This window comes from Ranitomeya imitator, chromosome 5 (genome assembly GCF_032444005.1).
Source record: "Ranitomeya imitator isolate aRanImi1 chromosome 5, aRanImi1.pri, whole genome shotgun sequence".
In the NCBI taxonomy this organism is placed as follows: domain Eukaryota; kingdom Metazoa; phylum Chordata; class Amphibia; order Anura; family Dendrobatidae; genus Ranitomeya; species Ranitomeya imitator.
Window position 1 is genome coordinate 173,074,898 of NC_091286.1, and position 25,417 is coordinate 173,100,314.

Consider the following 25,417-nt stretch of genomic DNA (forward strand, 5'->3'; position numbering starts at 1 on the left):
GTTAGGGTTAGGGGTAGGGTTAGGGTTAGGGTTAGGTTAGGGGTAGGGTTAGGGGTAGGGTTAGGGGTAGGGTTAGGGTAGGGTTAGGTTAGGGGTAGGGTTACGGCTAGGGTTAGGTTAGGGGTAGGGTTAGGTTAGGGGTAGGGTTACGGCTAGGGTTAGGTTAGGGGTAGGGGTAGGGTTAGGGGTAGGGTTGGGGCTAAATTTAGGGTTAGGGTTGGGGCTAAATTTAGGGTTAGGGTTGGGGCTAAATTTAGGGTTATGCTTCTTTCACACTTACGTCGGTACGGGGCCGTCGCAATGCGTCGGCCCGACATACCGACGCACGTTGTGAAAATTGTGCACAACGTGGGCAGCAGCTGTAGTTTTTCAACGCATCCGCTGCCCAATCTATGTCTTGGGGAGGAGGGGGCGGAGTTACGGCCACGCATGTGCGGTCAGAAATGGCGGATGCGACGTACAAAAAAATGTTTCATTGAACGTTTTTTTGTGCCGACGCTCCGCCAAAACACAACTGATCCAGTGCACGACGGACGCGACGTGTGGCCATCCGTCACGATCCGTCGGCAATACTATGGGCAAAAAACGCATCCTGCGGGCACATTTGCAGGATCCGTTTCTTGTCCAAAACGACGGATTGCGACGGAATGCCAAACAACGCAAGTGTGAAAGTAGCCTTAGGGCTAGGGTTAGGGTTGGGGCTAAAGTTAGGGCTAGGGTTGGGGCTAAAGTTAGGGTTAGAGCTGGGATTAGGTTTAGGGTTTGGATTAGGGTTGGTATTAGGGTTAGGGTTGGCATTAGGGTTACGCTTGGGATTAGGGTTAGGTTTGGGATTAGGGTTAAGGTTAGGGTTGTGATTAGGGGTGTATTGGGATTAGGGTTAGGGTTGAGATTAGGATTAGGGGTGTGTTGGATTTAGGGTTTTGATTAGGGTTATGGTTAGGGTTGACATTAGGGTTGTTTTGGGGTAAGGGTTGTGATTATGGTTAGGGTTAGTGATTAGGATTATGGATCAGGTTGGGATTAGGGTTAGGGGTTGGAGCTAGAATTGGGGGGTTTCCACTGTTTAGGTACATCAGGGGGTCTCCAAACACGACAGCCAATTTTGCGCTCAAAAAGTCAAATGGTGCTCCCTCCCTTCTGAGCTCTGCCGTGCGCCCAAACAGTGGGTTACCCCCACATATGGGGCATCAGCGTACTCGGGATAAATTGGACAACAACTTCTGGGGTCCAATTTCTCTTGTTACCCTTGTGAAAATAAAAACTTGGGGGCTACAAAATCTTTTTTGTGAAAAAAAAAAATATTTTTTATTTTCACGACTCTGCATTCTAAACTTCTGTGAAGCACTTGGGCATTCAAAGTTCTCACCACACATCTAGATAAGTTCCTTGGGGGGTCTAGTTTCCAAAATGGGGTCACTTGTGGGGGGTTACTACAGTTTAGGTATATCAGGGGCTCTGCAATCGCAACATAATGCCCACAGACCATTCTATCAAAGTCTGCATTCCAAAAAGGCGCTCCTTCCCTTCCGAGCTCTGCCGTGCGCCCAAACAGTGGTTTACCCCCACATATGGCACATCAGCGTACTCGGGATAAATTGGACAACAACTATTGCAGTCCAATTTCTCCTGTTACCCTTGTGAAAATAAAAACTTGGGGGCTACAAAATCTTTTTTGTGAAAAAAAAAAATATTTTTTATTTTCACGACTCTGCATTCTAAACTTCTGTGAAGCACTTGGGCATTCAAAGTTCTCACCACACATCTAGATAAGTTCCTTGGGGGGTCTAGTTTCCAAAATGGGGTCACTTGTGGAGGGTTTCTACTGGTTAGGTACATCAGGGGCTCTGCAAATGCAACATAATACCCGCAGACCATTCTATCAAAGTCTGCATTCCAAAACGGCGCTCCTTCCTTCCGAGCTCTGCCGTGCGCCCAAACAGTGGTTTACCCCCACATATGGGGTACCAGCATACTCAAGACAAATTGGACAACAACTTTTGGGGTCCAATTTCTCTTGTTACCCTTGTAAAAATAAAAACTTGGGGGCTACAATATTTTTTGTGGAAAAAAAAAATATTTTTTATTTTCACGGCTCTGCATTATAAACTTCTGTGAAGCACTTGGGCATTCAAGGTTCTCATCACACATCTAGATAAGTTCCATGGGGGGTCTAGTTTCCAAAATGGGGTCACTTGTGGGGGATTTCTACTGTTTAGGCACATCAGGGGCTCTCCAAACGCGACATGGCGTCCGATCTCAATTCCAGCCAATTCTACATTGAAAAAGTAAAACGGCACTCCTTCTCTTCCAAGCTCTGCGGTGCGCCCTAGCAGTGGTTTACCCCCACATATTGGGTATCAGCGTACTCAGGAGAAATTGCACAACAACTTTTGTGGTCTAATTTCTCCTGTTACCCTTGTGAAAATAAAAATTTGTGGGCAAAAAGATCATTTTTGTAGAAAAAATGCGATTTTTTTTTTTTCACGGCTCTACGTTATAAACTTCTGTGAAGCACATGGGGGTTCAAAGTGCTCGCCACACATCTAGATAAGTTCCTTAAGGGGTCTAGTTTCCAAAATGGTGTCACTTGTGGGGGGTTTCCACTGTTTAGGCACATCAGGGGCTCTCCAAACGCGACATGGCGTCCAATCTCAATTCCAGCCAATTCTACATTGAAAAAGTAAAACGGCGCTCCTTCACTTCCAAGCTCTGCGGTGCGCCCAAACAGTGGTTTACCCCCACATATGGGGTATCGACGTATTCAGGAGAAATCGCACAACAACTTTTGTGGTCTAATTTCTCCTGTTACCCTTGTGAAAATAAGAATTTGTGGGCAAAAAGATCATTTTTGTGTAAACAAAAGCGATTTTTTTATTTTCACGGCTCTACGTTATAAACTTCTGTGAAGCACTTGGGGGTTCAAAGTGCTCGCCACACATCTAGATAAGTTCCTTAAGGGGTCTAGTTTCCAAAATGGTGTCACTTGTGGGGGGTTTCCACTGTTTAGGCACATCAGGGGCTCTCTAAACGTGACATGGCGTCCGATCTCAATTCCAGCCAATTCTGCATTGAAAAAGTCAAACGGCGCTCCTTCACTTCTAAGTTCTGCGGTGCGCCCTAACAGTGGTTTACCCCCACATATGGGGTATTGGCGTATTCAGGAGAAATTGCATAACAAAATTTATGGTTACATTTCTGTTTTTACACTTGTGAAAATAAAAAAAATGGTTCTGAATTAAGATGTTTGCAAAAAAAAGTTAAATGTTCATTTTTTCCTTCCACATTGTTTCAGTTCCTGTGAAGCACGTAAAGGGTTAATAAACTTCTTGAATGTGGTTTTGAGAACCTTGAGGGGTGTAGTTTTTAGAATGGTGTCACACTTCATTATTTTCTATCATATAGACCCCTCAAAATGACTTCAAATGTGATGTGGTCCCTAAAAAAAAATGGTGTTGTAAAAATGAGAAATTGCTGGTCAACTTTTAACCCTTATAACTCCCTAACAAAAAAAAATTTTGTTTCCAAAATTGTGCTGATGTAAAGTAGACATGTGGGAAATGTTATTTATTAACTATTTTTCGTGACATATCTCTCTGATTTAAGGGCATAAAAATACAAAGTTTGAAAATTGCAAAATTTTAAAAATTTTCGCCATATTTCCGTTTTTTTCATAAATAATCGCAAGTAATATCGAAGAAATGTTACCACTAACATGAAGTACAATATGTCACGAAAAAACAATCTCAGAATCAGCGGGATCCGTTGAAGCGTTCCAGAGTTATAACCTCATAAAGTGACAGTGGTCTGAATTGCAAAAATTGGCTCGGTCATTAAGTACCAAATTGGCTCTGTCACTAAGGGGTTAAGTATTTAGAGATTTTGTTGTTGTTTTCATGACTGTTTTCAAGCCATAGTTTTTTTTTATATTTCTATTCATGTCGCTGTATAAGGGAATTTTTTGGTAACTTTATTCTATTGGTCATCACACTTATGGCAATATCATTTCTTTGTCTCCCTATATGCCAGCAATGTTTTCACATCAGTGTCGTCTAGATTAATCTGTGTATGGAAATAAAATACCGTAGCTGAAAAATGGGACGAGCCCTCAATAAAGTTTGTTAAATTCCTTTTGCTCTTTTCAGGTGATAATGCAATTAGTGAGAAAACAGAAATGATCCATCTTACCCCGCTCACTGAATATGTGGGAAAGAAAGAAGATAGACAAGTTGACTTTTGTGATCGATCATGTGAAGAATTAGGGACTATGTTTATTGAGCTGTCTGGACTCCGAGTGGTTGTCAATAATCTGCTAGAAAACCTTCAAAAAGTAGTAAGTTTCACACATGAATAGACTAATATTCATATACTATTCCACATTAGATATCCTATTATGCATAGCTTCTTTTATTGTTGGCATTACTAGGCGTACTTGTAGTAAGTAGTGGTAGTAGTATTTTTGGTTCATGGATATGTACAGTATATAATAATAATTGCACTATTTTGAGAGCGAGAAAATATATTTTTCATTCTATTAATGATTTCTTTTTTTTTATATATAAATGATATAAGTCTGAAGAAAATCAGGAGTTGTGGGAACTGATTGGCCCCAACAGAACCCTTAGGAATCAGTCAGTATGTTGGCAGGATGGGCGAGTCTTTGGAGATAATGAGGACTGGATTGTAGACAGCTGCACAAAATGTACCTGCCAGGTAAAGTGGTTATTTAAATGTAGCATTATTGATTGGTATTTATAACTAATGACAAATGTTGCTATTGCATGTGGTATGTACAAGAAACTATCACAATCCCCTGTAAAACAACCATATTTCAACCAGTATTGCAGTGTGATGATTGTTCATGTTTGTCTACAGCTAAGGAAACTAGATATTATCTCATGTATATTGCAAATGTCTGATTTTATCTCTAAGGCCAATTCTTTTATCATCTACTGTTAGCTTCAGAAACATTTGGACAGTTTTGTGATTTGGACTCTGTATTTCACTGCTTTGGATTTAAAATGAAACAACTGAAATGCAATTTAAGTTGTGATTTTCTGGTTTAAATAAAGGGGTTGAGCAAAAGTATCCTGTGAAATGTTTAGGAATTGCAACCATTTTTTTGGGAAGCTTCCTCCTCTCAGGGGCTCAAAAGTAATTGAATAAATTAACTTTATCATAAATAAAATACCTTTTAGAGCAGGGGTGGGAACCTCAGGCACCCGGGCCATTTATGGCCCTCGATTACCTTTTATCAGGCCCTCGGGCAGATTCTCGGGGACCGCATTCTTGCTCAGGGAGCTGTATTTTGATTGCCACCAGCTCATTAATTTCTTCTTGCTCTGTTAGCACACACACTACTGAACACTGAAGGGCATGCAATGAAAGATTACACCCTGACCTCAGTGCCAGAGTCAGGATGTACTTTGTGGGTGGAGTTTGTATGGCCCCTGAAGAATGGAATAAATATCCAAATCGCCCTTGGCAGAAAAAAGATTACCTTGCTGGAGATGTCTGAACTCGATTGGTCACCACACTCATATATTTTGGGAATGCCCAAAAATTAGAAACTTCTGGGGGAATGTAGAATCCGTCCTCAGAAAACTACATCTGATAAAACACAATCTTGAGGCACAGGAGGTTCTCCTTCATTGCCCATCCAGAAATTTTTTACCCAAAAAACATGGTCTTCTTCCATTACTATTGTGTGCTGCAAAACATTTAATAGTGCTGTATTGGAGGGAGGAAGTTTCTCCTACCTTAACAGAGTGGTCAGCTAAGGTGAACCAAATCTCCCGCTTAGAGGAATTGTCAAGTTGGGAAGCCTTTACCCATGACACCTACCAAGCTATATGGGGACCTTGGAAAAAATATCAGGAGACTCTGGCTTTCGAGGGAAGTTCTTGAATGTTCCTTCCACTATTGCCCTCATTGTCACTTTAATTTTTTGCATGTTACTCATTTAAATGTGCATCCGAATCTGTGGTTGTTGTGTGCTCGCGCCCTGTGTTAACATAAACTGTTGTATGTTCATTTGTTGTATCTGTTTTGCCCCCTCACCCTCTATGTTGTCACCCCTCCCCCTTCTTCTGCCTCTTCCTTTTGCGGGTCCTTCTTTGCTCTACAACAAACGAATCATAGCTTTGATTGCTTTTACTAACCTATGGACTGGAATATAAGATTGACCTGTATTTGTTCTTACTTTACTATTTTCAATAAATAAAGAATTTACAAAAAACAAAACAAATTCCCCGCCCCTGTTCTAGAGAATCTTTTTCAGGAAATGACTGCCTAAAATCTGGAAGCCATGGATGTCACCAAATTGCAGGGTTTACTTCTAGGTGTTTGTGTGTCTTTCTATCTTGAGATTTGTCTTAAAGGGAACCTGTCAGCAGGATTGTGCTGAATAACCTACAGACAGTGTCAGGTTGGCACAGTTATACTGATTAAAATGATACCTTGGTTGATGAAATCCGTCTTGTGGTTGTCATTTAATCTATATTTTCAGTTTTGAGTTAATGAGATTTCCATGCTTCGGGGCGGGCCTGTGGGGAGGGGTCTTTATCTGGTGCTCTGATTTGCTATGCATCTGTATGGCTTTTGACAGGTCACTGATCCCCCAGTGACCCGCCCCCTATTTCACATAATGAATATTATATATATATATATATATATACACTGTGTATGTGTATGTATATATATATATATATATATATATATATATATATATACACACACACATACAGTACAGACCAAAAGTTTGGACACACCATCTCACTTAAAGATTTTTCTCTATTTTCATGACTATGAAAATTGTACATTCACACTGAAGGCATCAAAACTATGAATTAACAACACATATGGAATTATATAATTAACAAAAAATGTGTGAAACAACTGAAATTATGTCTTATATTCTAGGTTCTTCAAAATAGCCACCTTTTGCTTTGATGACTGCTTTGCACACTCTTGGCATTCTCTTGATGAGCTTCAAGAGGTAGTCACCAGGATGGTCTTCCAACAATCTTGAAAAAGTTCCCAGAGGTGCTTAGTACTTGTTGGCCCTTTTGCCTTCACTCTGCGATTCAGCTCACCCCAAACTATCTCGATTGGGTTCAGGTGACCGTGGAGGGCAGGTCATCTGGCGTAGCACCCCATTACTCTCCTTCTTGGTCACATACCCTTTACACAGCCTGGAGGTGTGTTTGGGGTCATTGTCCTGTTGAAAAATAAATGATGGTTCAAGCAAACGCAAACAGGATGGAATAGCATGCCACTACAAGATGCTGTGGTAGCCATGCTGGTTCATTATGCCTTCAATTTTGAATAAATCCCCAACAGTGTCACCAGCAAAGCACCCCCACACCATCACACCTCCTCCATGCTTCACGGTTGGAACCAGGCATGTAGAGTGTTGTGAATTCTGTGGCAGAGCTCCCTCCTGTGGTCACAAGTGGTACTTCGGCTGGTTCTCTCTGTGAGCTTCCGTTGGTGGAGGGAAGTGGTACTGCGGCTTCTGAGTTTCCTTCCTCAGGTGATGTGGTGAAGTCGTTAGGTGCTTCTCTATTTAACTCCACCTAGTGCTTTGATCCTGGCTTCCAGTCAATGTTCTTTCTAGTATTGGACCTGTTTCCTCCTGGATCGTTCCTGTGGCCTGCTGCTCTGCATAGCTAAGTTCCTCTTTGCTATTGTTTGCTGTTAGTTCGGTACGGAGGGTCTTTTTGCCCCCTTTGCGTGGTTTTTGTAGTGTCGGGATCACACTCAGTCGGAGCAGCCTTTGGAAGTGTGGAATCACCAGAAATAATACACAAGACACGTCTTGTATAGTGTATCACTGGGAAGTCTCTGATGCACGCCTGCCCTCAGAGTGCTATCCCTTCTTTATATAGCTGTTTCAGCAGGCTTAGTGGTTATACAAGTTTTGCATGTTTAAACAAAGAGACAAAACAGGAAAGAAAGAAAAGAAAACAGTTTCGTGGGCGGCAGTTTCACAACAAACAGTACAAAGGCAATTCCACAGACAGGAAAAACAGGATTTCATACTATAGCTAAAATGTCCTTGAATGGACAGGTCAATATTTATCACAAATTCTTTTTTTTTATTTTTGTTCATTGAGGTAATCATTTTTGTTCTGCTCTTCACAATCCCCCCTTTGACATATTCCATTCAAAACCTTGTCGATCATTTTAGTCATTCTTTTTGTGATATTACAAAAAAAAAAACTTTATATTCTCGCATCCATTACACAAAATTTATTTGTGCATACCGAGATACCCTTGAGTACAACCTTGAACAATACATATATAATTACAATAACCATAACTGTATGTATTAGGCTTTGCATAATCCCGGTAACCCACCCACCGATCCCTCTGAACCAATTGGCCGGGTTAAGAAAAGAAAAGGTATCTGACCACCAGCTATCCTTATTTTGGTCATTGTCTTTGTCATACTGATCCCTGAGTCGTTGTACGTCTTTTAATTTAAATCTCATACTCATAGTACTATTCGGGTCTATATAATGACAGCAGGTGGGTCCGATGATTTGACACATACCCCCTTGTGAGGCAGTTAGGTAATCCAATACCAGGGTATGTTGGTTAGTGACTATTATAAGCTGATTCTGTACAGCTATACTAGTATTTAATATGTCCAATATATCCCAAATCTGATCATCTAGATAATCCGTGGCTCTAACTAATTTATCCCACATCTGTGTTAACATAGGATAAATAAAAATGGTACTAGCAATTTTGTTGGGAATTCCCATTTGTACTATATGCGGCCTCCCCGAGGGACGTGGTGAGTTATCTGCAGCTCTTTTATACAGTGTGTGCCTTGGGCACGGCTTGCATATTCACTTGTTTATTTGAAATTATGAAAGTAGCCGGGGTTAGGCGTCCTAATGTACAAGTACCCTTTATACCTACGGGAAGCCATTTATATGCTCCTTCTCCGCATATCCAAAATGTACCCTCAGGCAGATCCCACAAAGCTGAGTGCTGCAATACCAATCTGTGAGCCAAATCCACAAAACTAGATACATTCTGAAGCATACACCAAGAGGGTTTTTGTCCCAAGGGGCTAGAGAATTCAGTCTTTCCCATGCCTCCGTTGAGGTTAACATTATTAACATCAATATCATGAGTCTTATACTGCTTTTTTGCAATGGCTTGCATGTATCCATGATGCCTTTCCTTCAAGCTTGACTGCTGTTGGAGTTGTTAACAGGACTTAGAAAGGTCCGTCAAATCTCGGTTCCAGAGTCTTTCTGGTGTGTCTTTTCACGTAGACTTGATCACCAGGTTCCAACTTGTGGCCTCCTTCGAGATTTTCTGGATCTGGAAGGGAAGCAAAAACTTGCGAATGCACTTTAGTTAAACGTTTTTGTAATTCTTGTACATAAGCAGTTAAAGTCTCAGTATTCAACATCAGTTGTTGTGGAAAATAACAACCCAAATTTGCTGCTCTACCAAAAAGAATCTCATGTGGTGACAGCTTAGCCTTCCCCCTTGGGGTGTTTCGGATGGAATACAGGGCAAGTGGTAGACACTCGGTCCAAGGCTTTCCTGTTTCTGCCATGGCCTTCTGGATTTTTAATTTTATTGTCCCATTTAATCTTTCCACTTTACCTGAACTCTGTGGATGATATGGAGTGTGAAACTGGTTTTCTACTCCCAACATTTTCATAACATTCTGGAATATTTCCCCAGTAAAATGGGTACCTCTATCTGACTCGATCACCTCAGGCATGCCGTAACGGGGTATCAGTTCATGTGCTATTTTAATGGCAGTAGTTTTTGCTGAGGCTTTACGAACTGGATAAGCCTCTGGCCACCCTGAGAACATGTCCACACACACAAGCACATATTCGTATCCATTGTACCTAGGAAGTTGGATGTAGTCGATCTGGAGTCTTTGAAAGGGATACAGTGGTCTTACATGATGCTTGGTTGGGGTTTTAATGGCCTGACCTGGATTGTGTGCCAGGCATATAGCGCATGCAGCGCACATGTTCCGAGCAAAATTACCAAAACCTGGAGCCAACCACCTTTCTTTTACCTTGAGCGTCATACCATTTGCCGACACATGCGTGGGTAGGTGGAGGTCACTTGCCACTGCGGGGTACCAGGCTCTGGGTAAACACAACAAAGTTCCTTTTTTTCATAATCCTTGCTGATCTTCTGCCCCTTTTTTCTGCCACTGCCCTCGTTCTTCGTCGTCTACCTGTTTCTGAGCTTCCTTCAATCTTTCCTCATCATCTTCAGAGCTATCTAGTGTGTGGGCATGATGTAAGGGTTTACGTGCTGCCTGTTTTGCTGCCTTATCGGCTTTATCGTTACCCCTGGCTTCCTCGGTGTCGAGTCTCACATGTGCAGCTACCTTTATCACCGCTATTTCTTTAGTTTCTTGTGCTGCCTCCAGAATCTGTCTAATGAGGGAGGCATGTTTAACAGGTTGGCCTGAAGCAGTCATATAACCTCTGGCTCTCCATATTACGCCAAAATCGAAAATAATGCCATGTGCATATCTAGAATCAGTGTATATGTTTGCTGTCTGATCTTTGGCTATTTTTAGAGCTTCAACTAATGCCGTAAGTTCTGCTTCTTGTGCAGACTGATTAGCAGGGAGAGGTTCTGCTTTCAGCACTTCATGCTGAGTTACTACCGCATAACCTGTATGAAATTGTCCATTCATATCTGCATATCTACTGCCATCTATGAAAAGTTCAAATGTAGCATTACAGAGTGGCTTGTCACGTACATTACATAAGCCCTGAGTCTCTTGTACCATTAATTGTACACAATCATGCATTGACTTTGATGGGTCAAAGGAGTTGGAGAGTGCAGTTGCAGTTTCCTCAGGTATGGTACCCCCCTCAGACTCTAAAGGGAGCAAAGACGCGAGATTAAGAGTCTGAATCCTGGCAAAGGAAATGTTGGGCGGCAGTAGTAGGGAACATTGGAGACGGAGGTGTCTGGCCATTGAAATATGTTTAGGTTGGACCTGGTTAAGAATGCCATGTACATCATGAGTGGTCTGAACTAGAAGTGGGTGATCAAGAACAATCTCAGAAGCTTTATCTAATAACAGTGAAATTGCGGCTACTACTCTTACACAAGAAGGTGCGGCTCTAGCTACAGGGTCCAGATGAGCTGATATGTATGCCACAGGTCTCTGTTTGTTTCCATGTTTTTGTGTGAGCACCCCTGTAGCATGTGAGGATATCTCAGCTGCCATCAATTGAAAAGGTTTAGTGTAGTCTGGGAGTCCCAAAGCCGGAGCTGATACCAGTGCTGTTTTCAAAGAGGAAAATGACTGTTTAGCCTCTTCACTGAGTGAATATGGTGTGTTGGCAATACAGTCATATAAAGGCTGCATGAGTTGACTTGCATGTATGATCCACTGTCTACAGTGTGAAACAATACCTAGGAAAGCACGCAGCTGTTTGTGATTCCTGGGTTCAAGCATGTTACGTATGGCTTCCGTACGTTGAGGTGTGAGGTGTCTGATGCCCTGTGATATGCAGTGACCTAAAAACACGACTGTTTGTTGACAAGCCTGGAGTTTCTGTCTATTTACTTTACAGCCTTCTTGCGCTAGGAAAATTAAGAAATTAACAGTTGAGGTAACTGCCGTCTGCTCATCAGGGCAACAAATAAGTAAGTCATCTACATACTGTAGAATGACTACTCCTGGTTCTGGGATGAAATTTTTTAGCACGGTCTGCATTGCTTCAGAGTACAAAGTTGGTGAGTGTACCATACCTTGTGGCAATCTTGTCCATGCTAATTGTTTACCCTTGAATGTAAAGGCAAACAAATGTCAACAGTTCTTATGTAGTGGCACAGAAAAAAATGCGTTTGATAAGTCAATTACCGTAAAATATGCAGCAGTGCTGGGAATTTGAGACAGTAAGGTATGAGGATTCGGTACCACAGGGGTGACCGGTGCCAAAACCTTATTGATTTCCCGTAAGTCGTGCACCATGCGATATTTCACCATAGTTTCTTTGGAGGACACTTTCTTTTTAACAGGATATAAGGGTGTATTGGCGGGTGACCTGATTTCTACCAAAACACCTTGTAACACATAATCCTGAATTTGTTGAGAAATCGCCTGTTCTTGCTGGGCGCTGATGGGGTATTGCCTAAGCTGAGGTAATATGGTTCCCGGGGCAGTTTCTAACAGTATAGGAGCTACTGATAAAAATCCTACATCAGTGTCTCCTTTTGCCCATAGGCTGTCAGGAACCCGAGACAAGTCAATTTTTGCTTGTTGAGTGTAAATTTCGGGAAAATCCTCCATTGCCTGTATTCTAACATATGGTTCCAGAGTTTCTGCATCTTCAGGGATGGTCAGCATAACTGTGCCATCTTCTCTAAAATGGATGTTTGCATGCATTTTACTTAAGACATCAGTACCCAACAAGCAGGTAGGTGCACCTTTAGCAAATAAAAATTTGGATACAAAAGTTTTAGGGCCAAAGCTCACATTTAAAGGTTTTGTAAAGGGCAACGCCTGAATTTTACCATCATACCCTTCTGCATATGTAACCTTTGAGGATATATTGTCAGGATATGGTAAAAAGTCCTGATTTAAAATGGAGGATGTTGCTCCCGTATCTATCAGAAAAGGTAAATTTTTACCCTCAACTTCAACTTGTATTATTGGTCTTCTAGAAGGAAGAGAGACCTGCATAACTTTCAGTCATTCTGAGCTGTCTGTTTGATCAGGCACTGGGTTATTTATCCTATTTTTGGGTACAAAGGTTCCTGAATCTATATCTGCTTTTCTCTTCCTACATTCCCTTTGGAAATGTCCTGGCTTCTTACAGTAATGACAAGTAAACTTTTGATTAGCAGAGCCAGTATTAGCCTGTGCAATTCTTACTGGCTTAGAATTTTCTCTTAAGTCCATTTCTATCCCTACAGCTTTCTGTCTAGCCAGGTGTGGGTCTTCCAAGGTTCTCCAATCAGGGGTTGCGGCCTTAAGCTTTTCCTTCACTTTTGGAGACAATCCATCTATAAAGGTTTTTGTAACTAACCTCATCATTCCTGGAGCGGTTAGATCCATGCCTTCATCTCTGAAATTATTTTCTACACTTAGATAATATTCGTCTACTGATTGTCCAGATTTCTGAGCCACCACTCCCGTTGTTCCTCTCTGCCTCTGTCTCTCCCTCATGAAAACCATTAAGTGATCTACAAATTGTGTACCTGATTCTATCGTTTGTAAGGCACCATCTCCTGCTTGGGGCCTATGTACCTGTAGATTCGCTAATAGCTCCTGGAAGAGTCCAGGAGTCATTTTCATTCTACATAATTCTTCTCCATCTGCCCAAACTCCAGCGTGAGTCTGCATAATTTGCTGTATATATTGTGCAAATCTAACTGGACACTGGGTGGGATCTGGTGCGTTATGCAAGAGAGACATGCCTTCAGCGGGGGACCAAGGGAAATATTGTCGAGTTTGGTGATATCTAGTTCCCATTACTCCGTCAGCACCAGGTTCCCTAAAGGGTCTTGGTACTACCCTAACAGGGGCAAGTACAGCGCCATGTCTAGGTGTACCACAGGCTAGGCAATCATTTCTCCAGTCTGGATTTTGTTGTCCACAGTGCGGACATACCCATCCTCCTGGTCCAGCTAAACTTTGAGGTGGTGTTTGGAGAAAAGATGGGGCATGTGGGTTAAGGTATGGGGGTGGGGTATTTTTAGATTCCACATTTTGTTTTTCTCCACAGCCTGTGGGTCTAATACACCACTTTTTACTCTGTTGATTATATGTCCATCCCTCATTTTCTGCTACCCTAGAGACATCAATCAATGCTTGGATCTGATCTATCCATTTCTTGTCTCTGATTATGCCTTTTTTCCTTTCCTGAATTCCTTCCCATAGTTTTCTACTAAAAGCTTCTGCCCTAGTAACTCCAAACTTACTAAAAATCTTTTTCAGCCCCTTAGTGGCATCTTCACCACTTCTCTCCTTTATGATAGTATAGATATCTAATTCTTCTGGTTCCGACTTTGTTTGCTTATTCCCCATTTTCTTATCCTGAGCTTTCTTGCCCTAGGTGGCGTTTGGGTATGAGAATACCTCGTTACCTTCTTCCTAAGGAGCTAGGATGTCTTTTTCTTGCCCTAGGTGGCGTTTGGGTATGAGAATACCTCATTACCTTCTTCCTAAGGAGCTAGGATGTTTAAACTGTGTTGATGTAAGAAAATCCTGATTCCTACACCTATAGCAAACAACACAAATGCAACCAGACAGAAAAAGAACATACAACGTATCTTGTCCCAGGCTAATTTATCTGTCCTGGGCTTATACTATCACATACAACGTATTCTTGTCCCAGGCTAATTTATCTGTCCTGGGCTCATACTATCATACACTTACCCGTCACCAGGTTTTTGTCAAAGACAGGATCAGAGATTGAACATAGGCGCGGAGGTCTCCCCGAAAGGACGCAACCACGTTGCCCAGTGGGACAGTCACTTCTTCTGTTTCAACCCCCTGGGCGGCTTATAGGGCTATTCCCAACTTCCACACACCTTCTATTCACATTCACTCTCATTCAATGCCGTACTCCGTGAGGTGATCAATTCCTAAATAGTTCAAGAACCCGAGCTATAGGTATCCTCTACTAGAACTACCCGCTAAAGAACACGACACAGAAAATCTTACGGACAGTGCAGGGCAGATATAAGAGATCTAACAGTGTCTCTTACCTGGCCAGGTTTTTGTTCATCTGCCGTCCATTATCCCAGATTCTCTTTTCGTTCGTATTCTGCCGGTGTTCTTGAAGGAATACACAGACCTCGGGTCCCTGTTCAGGCGCCAGGAAATGTCGGGATCACACTCAGTCGGAGCAGCCTTTGGAAGTGTGGAATCACCAGAAATAATACACAAGACACGTCTTGTATAGTGTATCACTGGGAAGTCTCTGATGCACGCCTGCCCTCAGAGTGCTATCCCTTCTTTATATAGCTGTTTCAGCAGGCTTAGTGGTTATACAGGTCCTTCTCAAAAAATTAGCATATAGTGTTAAATTTCATTATTTACCATAATGTAATGATTACAATTAAACTTTCATATATTATAGATTCATTATCCACCAACTGAAATTTGTCACGTCTTTTATTGTTTTAATACTGATGATTTTGGCATACAACTCCTGATAACCCAAAAAACCTGTCTCAATAAATTAGCATATCAAGAAAAGGTTCTCTAAACGACCTATTACCCTAATCTTCTGAATCAACTAATTAACTCTAAACACATGCAAAAGATACCTGAGGATTTTATAAACTCCCTGCCTGGTTCATTACTCAAAACCCCCATCATGGGTAAGACTAGCGACCTGACAGATGTCAAGAAGGCCATCATTGACACCCTCAAGCAAGAGGGTAAGACCCAGAAAGAAATTTCTCAACAAATAGGCTGTTCCCAGAGTGCTGTATCAAGGCACCTCAATGGTAAGTCTGTTGGAAGGAAACAATGTGGCAGAAAACGCTGTACAACGAGAAGAGGAGACCGGACCCTGAGGAAGATTGTGGAGAAGGACCGATTCCAGACCTTGGGGAACCTGAGGAAGCAGTGGACTGAGTCTGGTGTGGAAACATCCAGAGCCACAGTGCACAGGCGTGTGCAGGAAATGGGCTACAGGTGCCGAAATGGGCTACAGAGAAGCAGCACTGGATTGTTGCTAAGTGGTCCCAAGTACTTTTTTCTGATGAAAGCAAATTTTGCATGTCATTCGGAAATCAAGGTGCCAGAGTCTGGAGGAAGACTGGGGAGAAGGAAATGCCAAAATGCCTGAAGTCCAGTGTCAAGTACCCACAGTCAGTGATGGTGTGGGGTGCCATGTCAGCTGCTGGTGTTGGTCCACTGTGTTTCATCAAGGGCAGGGTCAATGCAGCTAGCTATCAGGAGATTTTGGAGCACTTCATGCTTCCATCGGCTGAAATGCTTTATGGAGATGAAGATTTCATTTTTCAGCACGACCTGGCACCTGCTCACAGTGCCAAAACCACTGGTAAATGGTTTACTGACCATGGTATTACTGTGCTCAATTGGCCTGCCAACTCTCCTGACCTGAACCCCATAGAGAATCTGTGGGATATTGTGAAGAGAAAGTTGAGAGACGCAAGACCCAACACTCTGGATGAGCTTAAGGCCGCTATTGAAGCATCCTGGGCCTCCATAACATCTCAGCAGTGTCACAGGCTGATTGCCTCCATGCCACGCCGCATTGAAGCAGTCATTTCTGCCAAAGGATTCCCGACCAAGTATTGAGTGCATAACTGAACATTATTATTTGATGGTTTTTTTGTTTGTTATTAAAAAACACTTTTATTTGATTGGATGGGTGAAATATGCTAATTTATTGAGACAGGTTTTTTGGGTTATCAGGAGTTGTATGCCAAAATCATCAGTATTAAAACAATAAAAGACCTGACAAATTTCAGTTGGTGGATAATGAATCTATAATATATGAAAGTTTAATTGTAATCATTACATTATGGTAAATAATGAAATTTAACACTATATGCTAATTTTTTGAGAAGGACCTGTACAAGTTTTGCATGTTTAAACAAAGAGACAAAACAGGAAAGAAAGAAAAGAAAACAGTTTCGTGGGCGGCAGTTTCACAACAAACAGTACAAAGGCAATTCCACAGACAGGAAAAACAGGATTTCATACTATAGCTAAAATGTCCTGGAATGGACAGGTCAATATTTATCACAAATTCTTTTTTCTTTATTTTTGTTCATTGAGGTAATCATTTTTGTTCTGCTCTTCACAGTAGGGTTTTGTGATGACCGCAAAGTTACCTTTCCTATCCTCGCTCTGTTCAGAAAGTTGGGCCTCACTTTGCTAAATCTATTTCATCTCTACGTTTGTCTTTTCATCTTAACTCACAGTCATTATATGTGGGGGCTGCCTTTTCCTTTGGGGTATTTCTCTGAGGCAAGGTAGGCTTATTTTCTATCTTCAGGCTAGCTAGTTTCTCAGGCCGTGCCGAGCTGCATAGGCAGCGTTAGGCGCAATCCACGGCTGCCTTTAGTGTGGTTGGAGAGGATTAGGGATTGCGGTCAACAGAGTTCCCACGTCTCAGAGCTCGTTCTTGTTTTTTGGGTTATTGCCAGGTCACTGTATGTGCGCTGACCTCTATGTCGATTGTGGTACTGAATTACCTTTCATAACAGTAGAGTCCATCCATTCACCTTTTCTGCATCGCACAAAGACACGGTGGATGGAACCAAAGATCTCAAATGTGGACTCATAAGACCAAAGCACAGATTTCCACTGGTCTAATATCCATTCCTTGTGTTCTTTAGCCCAAACAAGTCTCTTCTGCTTGTTGCTTGTCCTTAGCAGTGGTTTCCTAGCAGTTATTTTACCATGAAGGCCTGCTGCACAAAGTTTCGTCTTAACAGTTGTTGTAGAGATGTGTCTGCTGCTAGAACTCTCGGATAACTCTCTTCTCGACCCCTTACAATCTGGTTTTCGCTCTTTACATTCCACTGAAACTGCCCTCACTAAAGTTTCTTAATGATCTAATAACAGCTAATTCCAAAGGTCATTGCTCTCTGCTGATTCTCCTGGATCTATCTGCCGCATTTGACACTGTGGATCACCAGCTCCTTCTCACTATGCTCCGCTCCATAGGCCTCAAGGACACAGCCCTCTCCTGGTTCTCCTCCTACCTCTCTGACCACTCCTTCACTTTATCTTTTGTCGGCTCCTCTTCCTCTCCTTGTCCCCTTACTATCGGGGTTCCGCAGGGCTCCGTCCTAGGCCCCCTCCTCTCTCTACACACTGCCCCTATTGGACAAACAATCAGCAGATTTGGGTTCCAGCATCATCTCTATGCTGACGACACCCAATTATACACTTTTCCCCCTGACATCACCCCTACCCTAATTCAAAATACCAAGGGTTGTCTGTCTGCTGTCTCTAACATCACGTCCTCCCTCTATCTGAAACTAAATCTCTACAAACCTGAACTACTTGTGTTTCTCCCTTCTACTATCCTCACTCTACCAAACATCAAAATTACTCTGGAAGGTTCAACCATAACTCCCAAGCAGCATTCTTGCTGTCTTGGGGTCATATTCAACACCAAACTTTCTTTTACTCCCTATATCCGATCACTCACTCGCTCCTGTCACCTGCATCTTAAAAACATCTCCAGAATCTGACCTTTTCTCACCTTTGAAACTGCTAAGACTCTTACTGTCACTCTTATTCATTCTCGTCTGGACTACTGCAACTCTCTTCTGATCGGTCTCCCTCTTACCAAACTTTCTCCTCCAATCCATCTTGAATGTGGCAGCCAGGGTCATATTTCTGTCCAGCCGCTTCACCGATGCCTCCATCTTGTGCCAGTCATTACACTGGCTACCCATTCGCTAAAGGGTCCAGTATAAACTCATCTCTCTCACCCACAAAGCTCTCCACAGTTCTGCACCGCCTTATATCTTCTCTCTCATCTCTGTCTATTGCCCTACACGTGCCCTCCATTCTACAAATGACCTAAGACTAAAGGTACTGTCACACTAGACGATATCGCTAGCGATCCGTGACGTTGCAGCGTCCTCGCTAGCGATATCGTCCAGTGTGACAGGCAGCAGCGATCAGGCCCCTGCTGTGCTGTTGCTGGTCGGGGAAGAAAGTCCAGAACTTTATTTGGTCGCTGGACTCCCCGCAGACATCGCTGAATCGGCGTGTGTGACACCGATTCAGCGATGTCTTCACTGGTAACCAGGGTAAACATCGGGTAACTAAGCGCAGGGCGTGCTTAGTAACCCGATGTTTACCCTGGTTACCATCCTAAAAGTAAAAAAAACAAACACTACATACTTACCTACAGCCGTCTGTCCTCCAGCGCTGTGCTCTGCACTCCTCCTGTACTGGCTGTGAGCGTCGGTCAGCCGGAAAGCAGAGCGGTGACGTCACCGCTCTGCTTTCCGGCCGCTGTGCTCACACAGACAGTACAGGAGGAGTGCAGAGCACAGCGCTGGAGGACAGACGGCTGTAGGTAAGTATATAGTGTTTGTTTTTTTTACTTTTAGGAAGGTAACCAGGGTAAACATCGGGTTACTAAGCGCGGCCCTGCGCTTAGTTACCCGATGTTTACCCTGGTTACCGGCATCGTTGGTCGCTGGAGAGCGGTCTGTGTGACAGCTCTCCAGCGACCAAACAGCGACGCTGCAGCGATCCGGATCGTTGTCGGTATCGCTGCAGCGTCGCTAAGTGTGACGGTACCTTAACATCCCCCGTAATCCGAACCTCGCATCTCCGTCTCCAAGACTTCTCTCGTGCTGCACCAGCTCTCTGGAATGCACTTCCCAGACAATCAGACTGATACCTAGCCCCAACCTATTCAAGCGCGCTGTAAAAACCCATCTCTTCAAACAAGCCTACCACATCAACTACTCAGTAAACTAACTTTGCCCTGTTCCCTCCTTCCAAATATTATTCTGAATCTGCACCCTACTATTCATCTATCTCCACACCCTCCATGCACATGATAATTGCACTTGATACTTGACTATTGCACTTAAACACAAGGGCTGATGAACGGATCATGCAGCTTTATATGAAAATCCCTATTTATTATAATTGCCAGACCTGAAATAACAAGCACTTTTCACCTATTGTGTCCCCCCATTTCCTTGTAGATTGTAAGCTTGCGAGCAGGGACCTCACCCCTAATGTCACTGTTTAAATTGTCTTAACTTGTACTGAATTTATTGGCTGTACATGTCCCCGCTTAATTGTTAAGTGCTGCGGAATATGTTGGTGTTATACAAATAAAAATTATTATAATTATTATAACTCTGTGTGCCATTGACCTGGTCTCTAATCTGAGCTGCTGTTAACCTGCAATTTCTGAGGCTGGTGACTCGGATAAACTTATCCTCAGAAGCAGAGGTGACTCTTGGTTTTCCTTTCATGGGGCGGTTGTCATGTGAGCCAGTTTCTTTGTAGCACTTGATGGTTTTTGCAACTGAACTTGGGGACACATCCAAAGTTTTCCCAATTTTTCGGACTGACTGACCTTCATTTCTTAAAATAATGATGGCCACTCGTTTTTCTTTACTTAGCTGCTTTTTTCTTGCCATAATTCAAATTCTAACAGTCTATTCAGTAGGACTATGAGCTGTGTATCCACCAGACTTCTGCAAAACACAACTGATGACAGGGCACACCTGTGAAGTGAAAACCATTCCCGGTGACTACCTCTTGAAGCTCATCAAGAGAATGCCAAGAGTGTGCAAAGCAGTCATCAAAGCAAAAGGTGGTTAGTTTGAAGAACCTAGAATATAAGACATATTTTCAGTTGTCACACTTTTTTGTTAAGTATATAATTCCACATGTGTTAATTCATAGTTTTGATGCCTTCAATGTGAATGTACAATTTTCATAGTCATGAAAATACAGAAAAATCTTTAAATGAGAAGGTGTCCAAACTTTTGGTCTGTACTGTATCTTGTAAAAAAAAACCTTCTGCAGCCAGACGATAGCTGTGGCGCCTACGCTGCAGCATGATTGCATATGTAATGTGTATGTAATTTATTTCTTTTGTTATCCTTAAATTCATTAAAACAAAATCAGTTTGAAAATAGTGCCGGCCATGCCTGTGCAGTAGCAGCTAACAGTGATCCCTGCTAATGTGCACATTTCGACGGCACAATCTTGCTAAAAAAATGTCCTCCTTCAAGATGGCGCCGCCTGCGCAGTGGCAACTATCACCATTAGCTGCTACTGTGCAGGTGCTACCGGCACCTTCTTGGAGGTGGACTTTTTGTTTTCCACTAGCAAGATGGTGGCTCCTACGCAATACTAGCTATCGGATGACCGATAGCTGCTACTGAGCAGGCTGGCCGGCACCATTTTCAAACTGATTGTTTTTTTTAAATGAATTTAAGGATAACAAGAAAGAAATGAATTGCATACTGGGACAGAGTCACTGGTTATGTAATAGAGGGGAGATATGTTTCACTACACCTAATGGTATCAGTGTTATAAAATACAGTGTTGTATTTCCTCCAGCACAGTTAGTGTTGCAATGGTTAAGTTATTTTATGGGCTGGTTTTTAGGGGGACATTCATAGAGCGGGTGGGAGAGTGTCCCCTCATATCTTCCCTGTTATGAACTGGTGATTTAGAACCACAATGGACCTGGTGGTTAAGAGCACTGAAAATAACCTGATAGTTACTAATAACATAGGACGAGCTCTGAGACGTGGGAACTCTGCTGACCGCAATCCCTAATCCTATCACACCACACTAGAGGTAGCCGTGGAGCGCTCCTGACCAGACCTAGGCGCCTCGGGCACAGCCTGAGAAACTAGCTAGCCCTGAAGATAGAAAAATAAGCCTACCTTGCCTCAGAGAAATTCCCCAAAGGAAAAGGCAGCCCCCCACGTATAATGACTGTGAGTAAAGATGAAAATACAAACACAGAGATGAAATAGATTTTAGCAAAGTGAGGCCCGACTTACTGAATAGACCGAGGATAGGAAAGATAGCTTTGCAGTCAGCAGAAAACCTACAAACAACCACGCAGAGGGCGCAAAAAGACCCTCCGCACCGACTAACGGTACGGAGGTGCTCCCTCTGCGTCCCAGAGCTTCCAGCAAGCAAGACAAACCAATATAGCAAGCTGGACAGAAAAAATAGCAAACAAAAGTAACACAAGCAGAACTTAGCTTATGCAGGGCAGACAGGTCACAAGAACGATCCAGGAGAGAGCAAGACCAATACTGGAACATTGACTGGAGGCTAGGAACAAAGAACTAGGTGGAGTTAAATAGAGCAGCACCTAACGACTTAACCTCGTCACCTGAGGAAGGAAACTCAGAAGCCGCAGCCCCACTCACATATACCAGAGGAAGCTCATGGACAGAACCAGCCGAAGTACCACTCATGACCACAAGAGGGAGCTTGACCACAGAATTCAAAACACTTCCCCTACAGAGCTAGCACCACGGTGTGTTAATAGAACCTTGGTGACATCACAGTCATGTGATCATTCAAGTGGTGGAGGAGTTACATGGTCCGGGCTTAAGTGAAGGAAAGAACTTTCAGAGTTGAGTGTCTGGGCCTGGAGAAGGAGCACTGCAGGAGAGTGCTCCTTGGACTAGAGAACCTGAGCTATTTGTCCTCTGTCAGCTGTGAGCGGGAGGAACCCTGCTGACAGAAGGACTGTGTTTGTTCTGCCACCATTTTGTTTTGTTTCCTGTTTTTGCCCAGTGGGCTATATTTTCTTTACTACCCCCTTGGTTTATGCTGCCTGTAATAAACTAAAGGAAGTTATTAACCCCTACGTGACATACGCCGTATGTTAGGACTGGCGGAACGCACCAAGACAGATGATAAAGGGGCGTTCGCAGTCCGGGGTCCACCGTGCAGGTGAGAACCTGCTGCTAGCAATTAGCAGACAATATGGCGGTACACTAAAGTATACACGCGTGGGTTAAACCTCACCCAGCGTGAAGAAAGCGATCCTGTTAATTCACAGGACCGCAGTACCGCACTAGTGTGCGAGCAAGTGGTCAGCGGACTTAACCCCCGAAGGGATTGGAGCCCGATTAGACCCTTGCTGGCGTAACACCGCAACTGGGTGTGTAGAGAACCTTAAGCAATCTATGTGCACAAGAGTGCGAGCGATGCCGCACTAACGGACGCCACTAACCACCCAGACTCGGGTATGGAAAGCGCAAGGCAGGCGCACGGCGCCGTACTGGCAGGCACAGCTACAGGACGCTGTGATGTGTGTTAGTGCTGTAGGCTAAGTCGGGCGCTAGGTAGCAGCCATACACCTTCCGCGAACAGACATTCAATAGGGTAGGGGTTTCCAAGGACGACTTGCACTCACAACATACACACATAAGCAATTGTAAGACAATACTAGCGCATGGCCGTGCGGTCATGCGCAGTTTATATAGCAGCAGCACAGGAAGTGGCCACAGCACTTTTGCCCTTCTAGGACCTGCCAAGAGGACCAATGGAATGTGCTGCAGAGCCTGAGCACATGACCCTCGATCTCCAACGGGAGACCTTACGCTGGGCATGCTCAGTACATGCAGACAAGGACTTAGTCCCAGAGAAGTCCGCTCGCTGCTGACCAGCACTGACTTTAAAGGCAGAGACTGGAGAAGCAGCACTAACTCTCAGAACAGAGTGAGAATGAGCAAGACGCTGGGACTGACGTCCTTGCTGAGCAGGCTCCACTGCGGCTGGACAAGAATGGGAGACCGCAGCGGAAGTGGCTCGAGATTCCCCCTGTGCAGAAGCGGGAACTCGACCCCTAACACCGTACTATTACTGCTCTGCGGGAACTGCGTTCTCGTAAACCACAGTACTAGTTTTGGCGGCATGATCGCGCGATCTCACAGTGAGCACCGTGACAGCTGACACCCCGCAGCAATGGCCACGATCGGTGTTAGTGCCGATACATGGGCATTTAACCACTCTGATGCTATGCGATCGCGTTGTTTTGGTGGTCTCCATGGAGACCTTGGATCCAAAATGGTCGCGGGGTCCTTCTGGGTCCTTCAGTGAGGTGGCTTGTGAGCAGGCGTCGGCAAGCCTCCTACACTGCCTGTCAGATAGCTGTTCTGACTCAGTGCTATCCAAAGTGTCAGATCAGCGATCTGATGTAATATAGTGATGTCCCATCCTAGGACAATGTTATAAAGTTTAAAAAAAAAAATAGAATGTATAAAAATATTTTTTTTCAAAATCCCCAAATAAAAAATTAAATAAATATTTTTCCAATAAATCCATTTATTTATGTAAATAAAAAAAGCAATAAAAGTACACATATTTGGTATCGCCACGTTCGTAACGACCGGCTCTAAAAAACTATCTCACTAGTTAACCCCTTCAGTGAACACTGTAAAATAAAATAAAAACGAGGCAAAAAACAATGCTTTATCATCATACTGCCGAACAAAAAGTGCAATAAAACGCGATCAAAAAGACGGATGTAAATAAAAATGACACCTCTGAAAACGTCATCTTGTCCTGCAAAAAACAAGCTGCAAAAAAAAAAAAGCAGAAAAAAAAAAGTTATATCTCTTAGAATAAAGAAACCAACACCACTTGGAGCTGTCTTAGCAGCTACTTAAAGGTCAACACCACTTGGAGCTGTCTTAGCAGCTACTTAAAGGAATTGCAAAACAATTATTTTTATATAAAATAGTTTTTATTGTGTAAAAGCACCAGTAGTCGTACTGACCCGAAGAATAAAACTGCTTTAGCAATTTTAGCACCTGCAGAACGGTGTAAACGCCCACCAAAAGAAACTCAGGAATTGCTGGTTTTTGTTCATTCTGCCTCCCAAAAATCGGAATAAAAAGCGATCAAAAAATGTCATGTGCGTGAAAATAAAAACGTCAACTTGTCCTGCAAAAAACAAGACCTCGCATGACTTTGTGGGCCAAAATATGGACAAATTATAGCTCTCAAAATGTGGTGATGCAAAAACTATTTTTGCAATAAAAAGCATCTTTTAGTGTGTGACGGCTGCCAAACATAAAAACACGCTATAAAAACTCACTATAAATAGTAAATCAAACCCCCTTTATCATCCCCTTAGATAATGATAAATAATAAAATTAAATAAGTATTTATTTCCATTTTCCCATTAGGGTTGGGGCTAAAGTTAGGGTTAGGGTTTGGGCTAAAGTTAGGGTTAGAGTTGGGGTTAGGGTTTGGAATACGTTTATGGTTGGGGTTAGGGTTTTGATTACGGTTGGGATTAGGGTTAGGGGTGTGTCATAGTTAGGGGTGTGATTAGGGTTGGGAGTAGGGTTAGGCGTGTGTTGGGGTTAGGGGTGTGTTGGGGTTAGGGATGTGGTTACGGTTGGGATTAGGATTAGGGATTGTTTTCAGGGTAGAGTTGTAGTTAGGGTTATGTTTAGGGTTGGGATTAGGGGTGTGTTGGGGTTAGGGTTGGAGTTAGAATTGGGGGGTTTCCACAGTTTAGGCACATCAGGGGCTCTCCAAAAGCGACATGGCATCCAATCTTAATTCCAGACAATTCTGCATTGAAAAAGTAAAACAGTGCTCCTTCCCTTCTGAGCTCTCCCGTGCACCCGAACAGTGGTTTACCAGACACAGGGTCGGTGTCAGCACCCGGCGCACCTGGGCAAGTGCCGGAGCCCTAGCAAAACGGGGGTGCCCATTGTGACAAGTGTGACCAACTTTTTATTATTGATGCTGCCTATGCCTGATGCCTTGCGAAATGACCCCAGATGACATCGTCTCGCAAGACATTACTGGGAACGGGAGCTGTCGGGAGCATGCATCGCTAAGGCCTGGGCTGAATCCGGGGCTGCCAGAAGGTGAGTATATAACAATTTTTTTATTTTAATTCTTTTTTTAACATTCATA

General features: G+C 43.2%; 1 protein-coding gene and 1 long non-coding RNA gene across 4 annotated transcripts in view; one reads left to right on the forward strand and one right to left on the reverse strand.

Moving 5' to 3' along the window:
- The window catches only part of THBS2 (thrombospondin 2), an 800,800-nt gene that overhangs the window by 271,570 nt on the left and 503,813 nt on the right, over window positions 1-25,417 (forward strand). For all 3 annotated transcript variants that reach the window (XM_069769330.1, XM_069769328.1, XM_069769329.1), the window contains exons 5-6: window positions 4,146-4,333; window positions 4,573-4,713. In XM_069769330.1, coding sequence (XP_069625431.1) covers window positions 4,146-4,333; window positions 4,573-4,713 — 329 coding nt within the window. The remainder of the gene's footprint in view (window positions 1-4,145; window positions 4,334-4,572; window positions 4,714-25,417) is intronic.
- Window positions 7,824-14,975, reverse strand: LOC138680599 (uncharacterized). Its single transcript, XR_011321679.1, has 2 exons — window positions 14,734-14,975; window positions 7,824-9,342 (listed from the first exon to the last, which is right to left on the reverse strand). It is a non-coding gene; the product is annotated as an uncharacterized lncRNA (long non-coding RNA).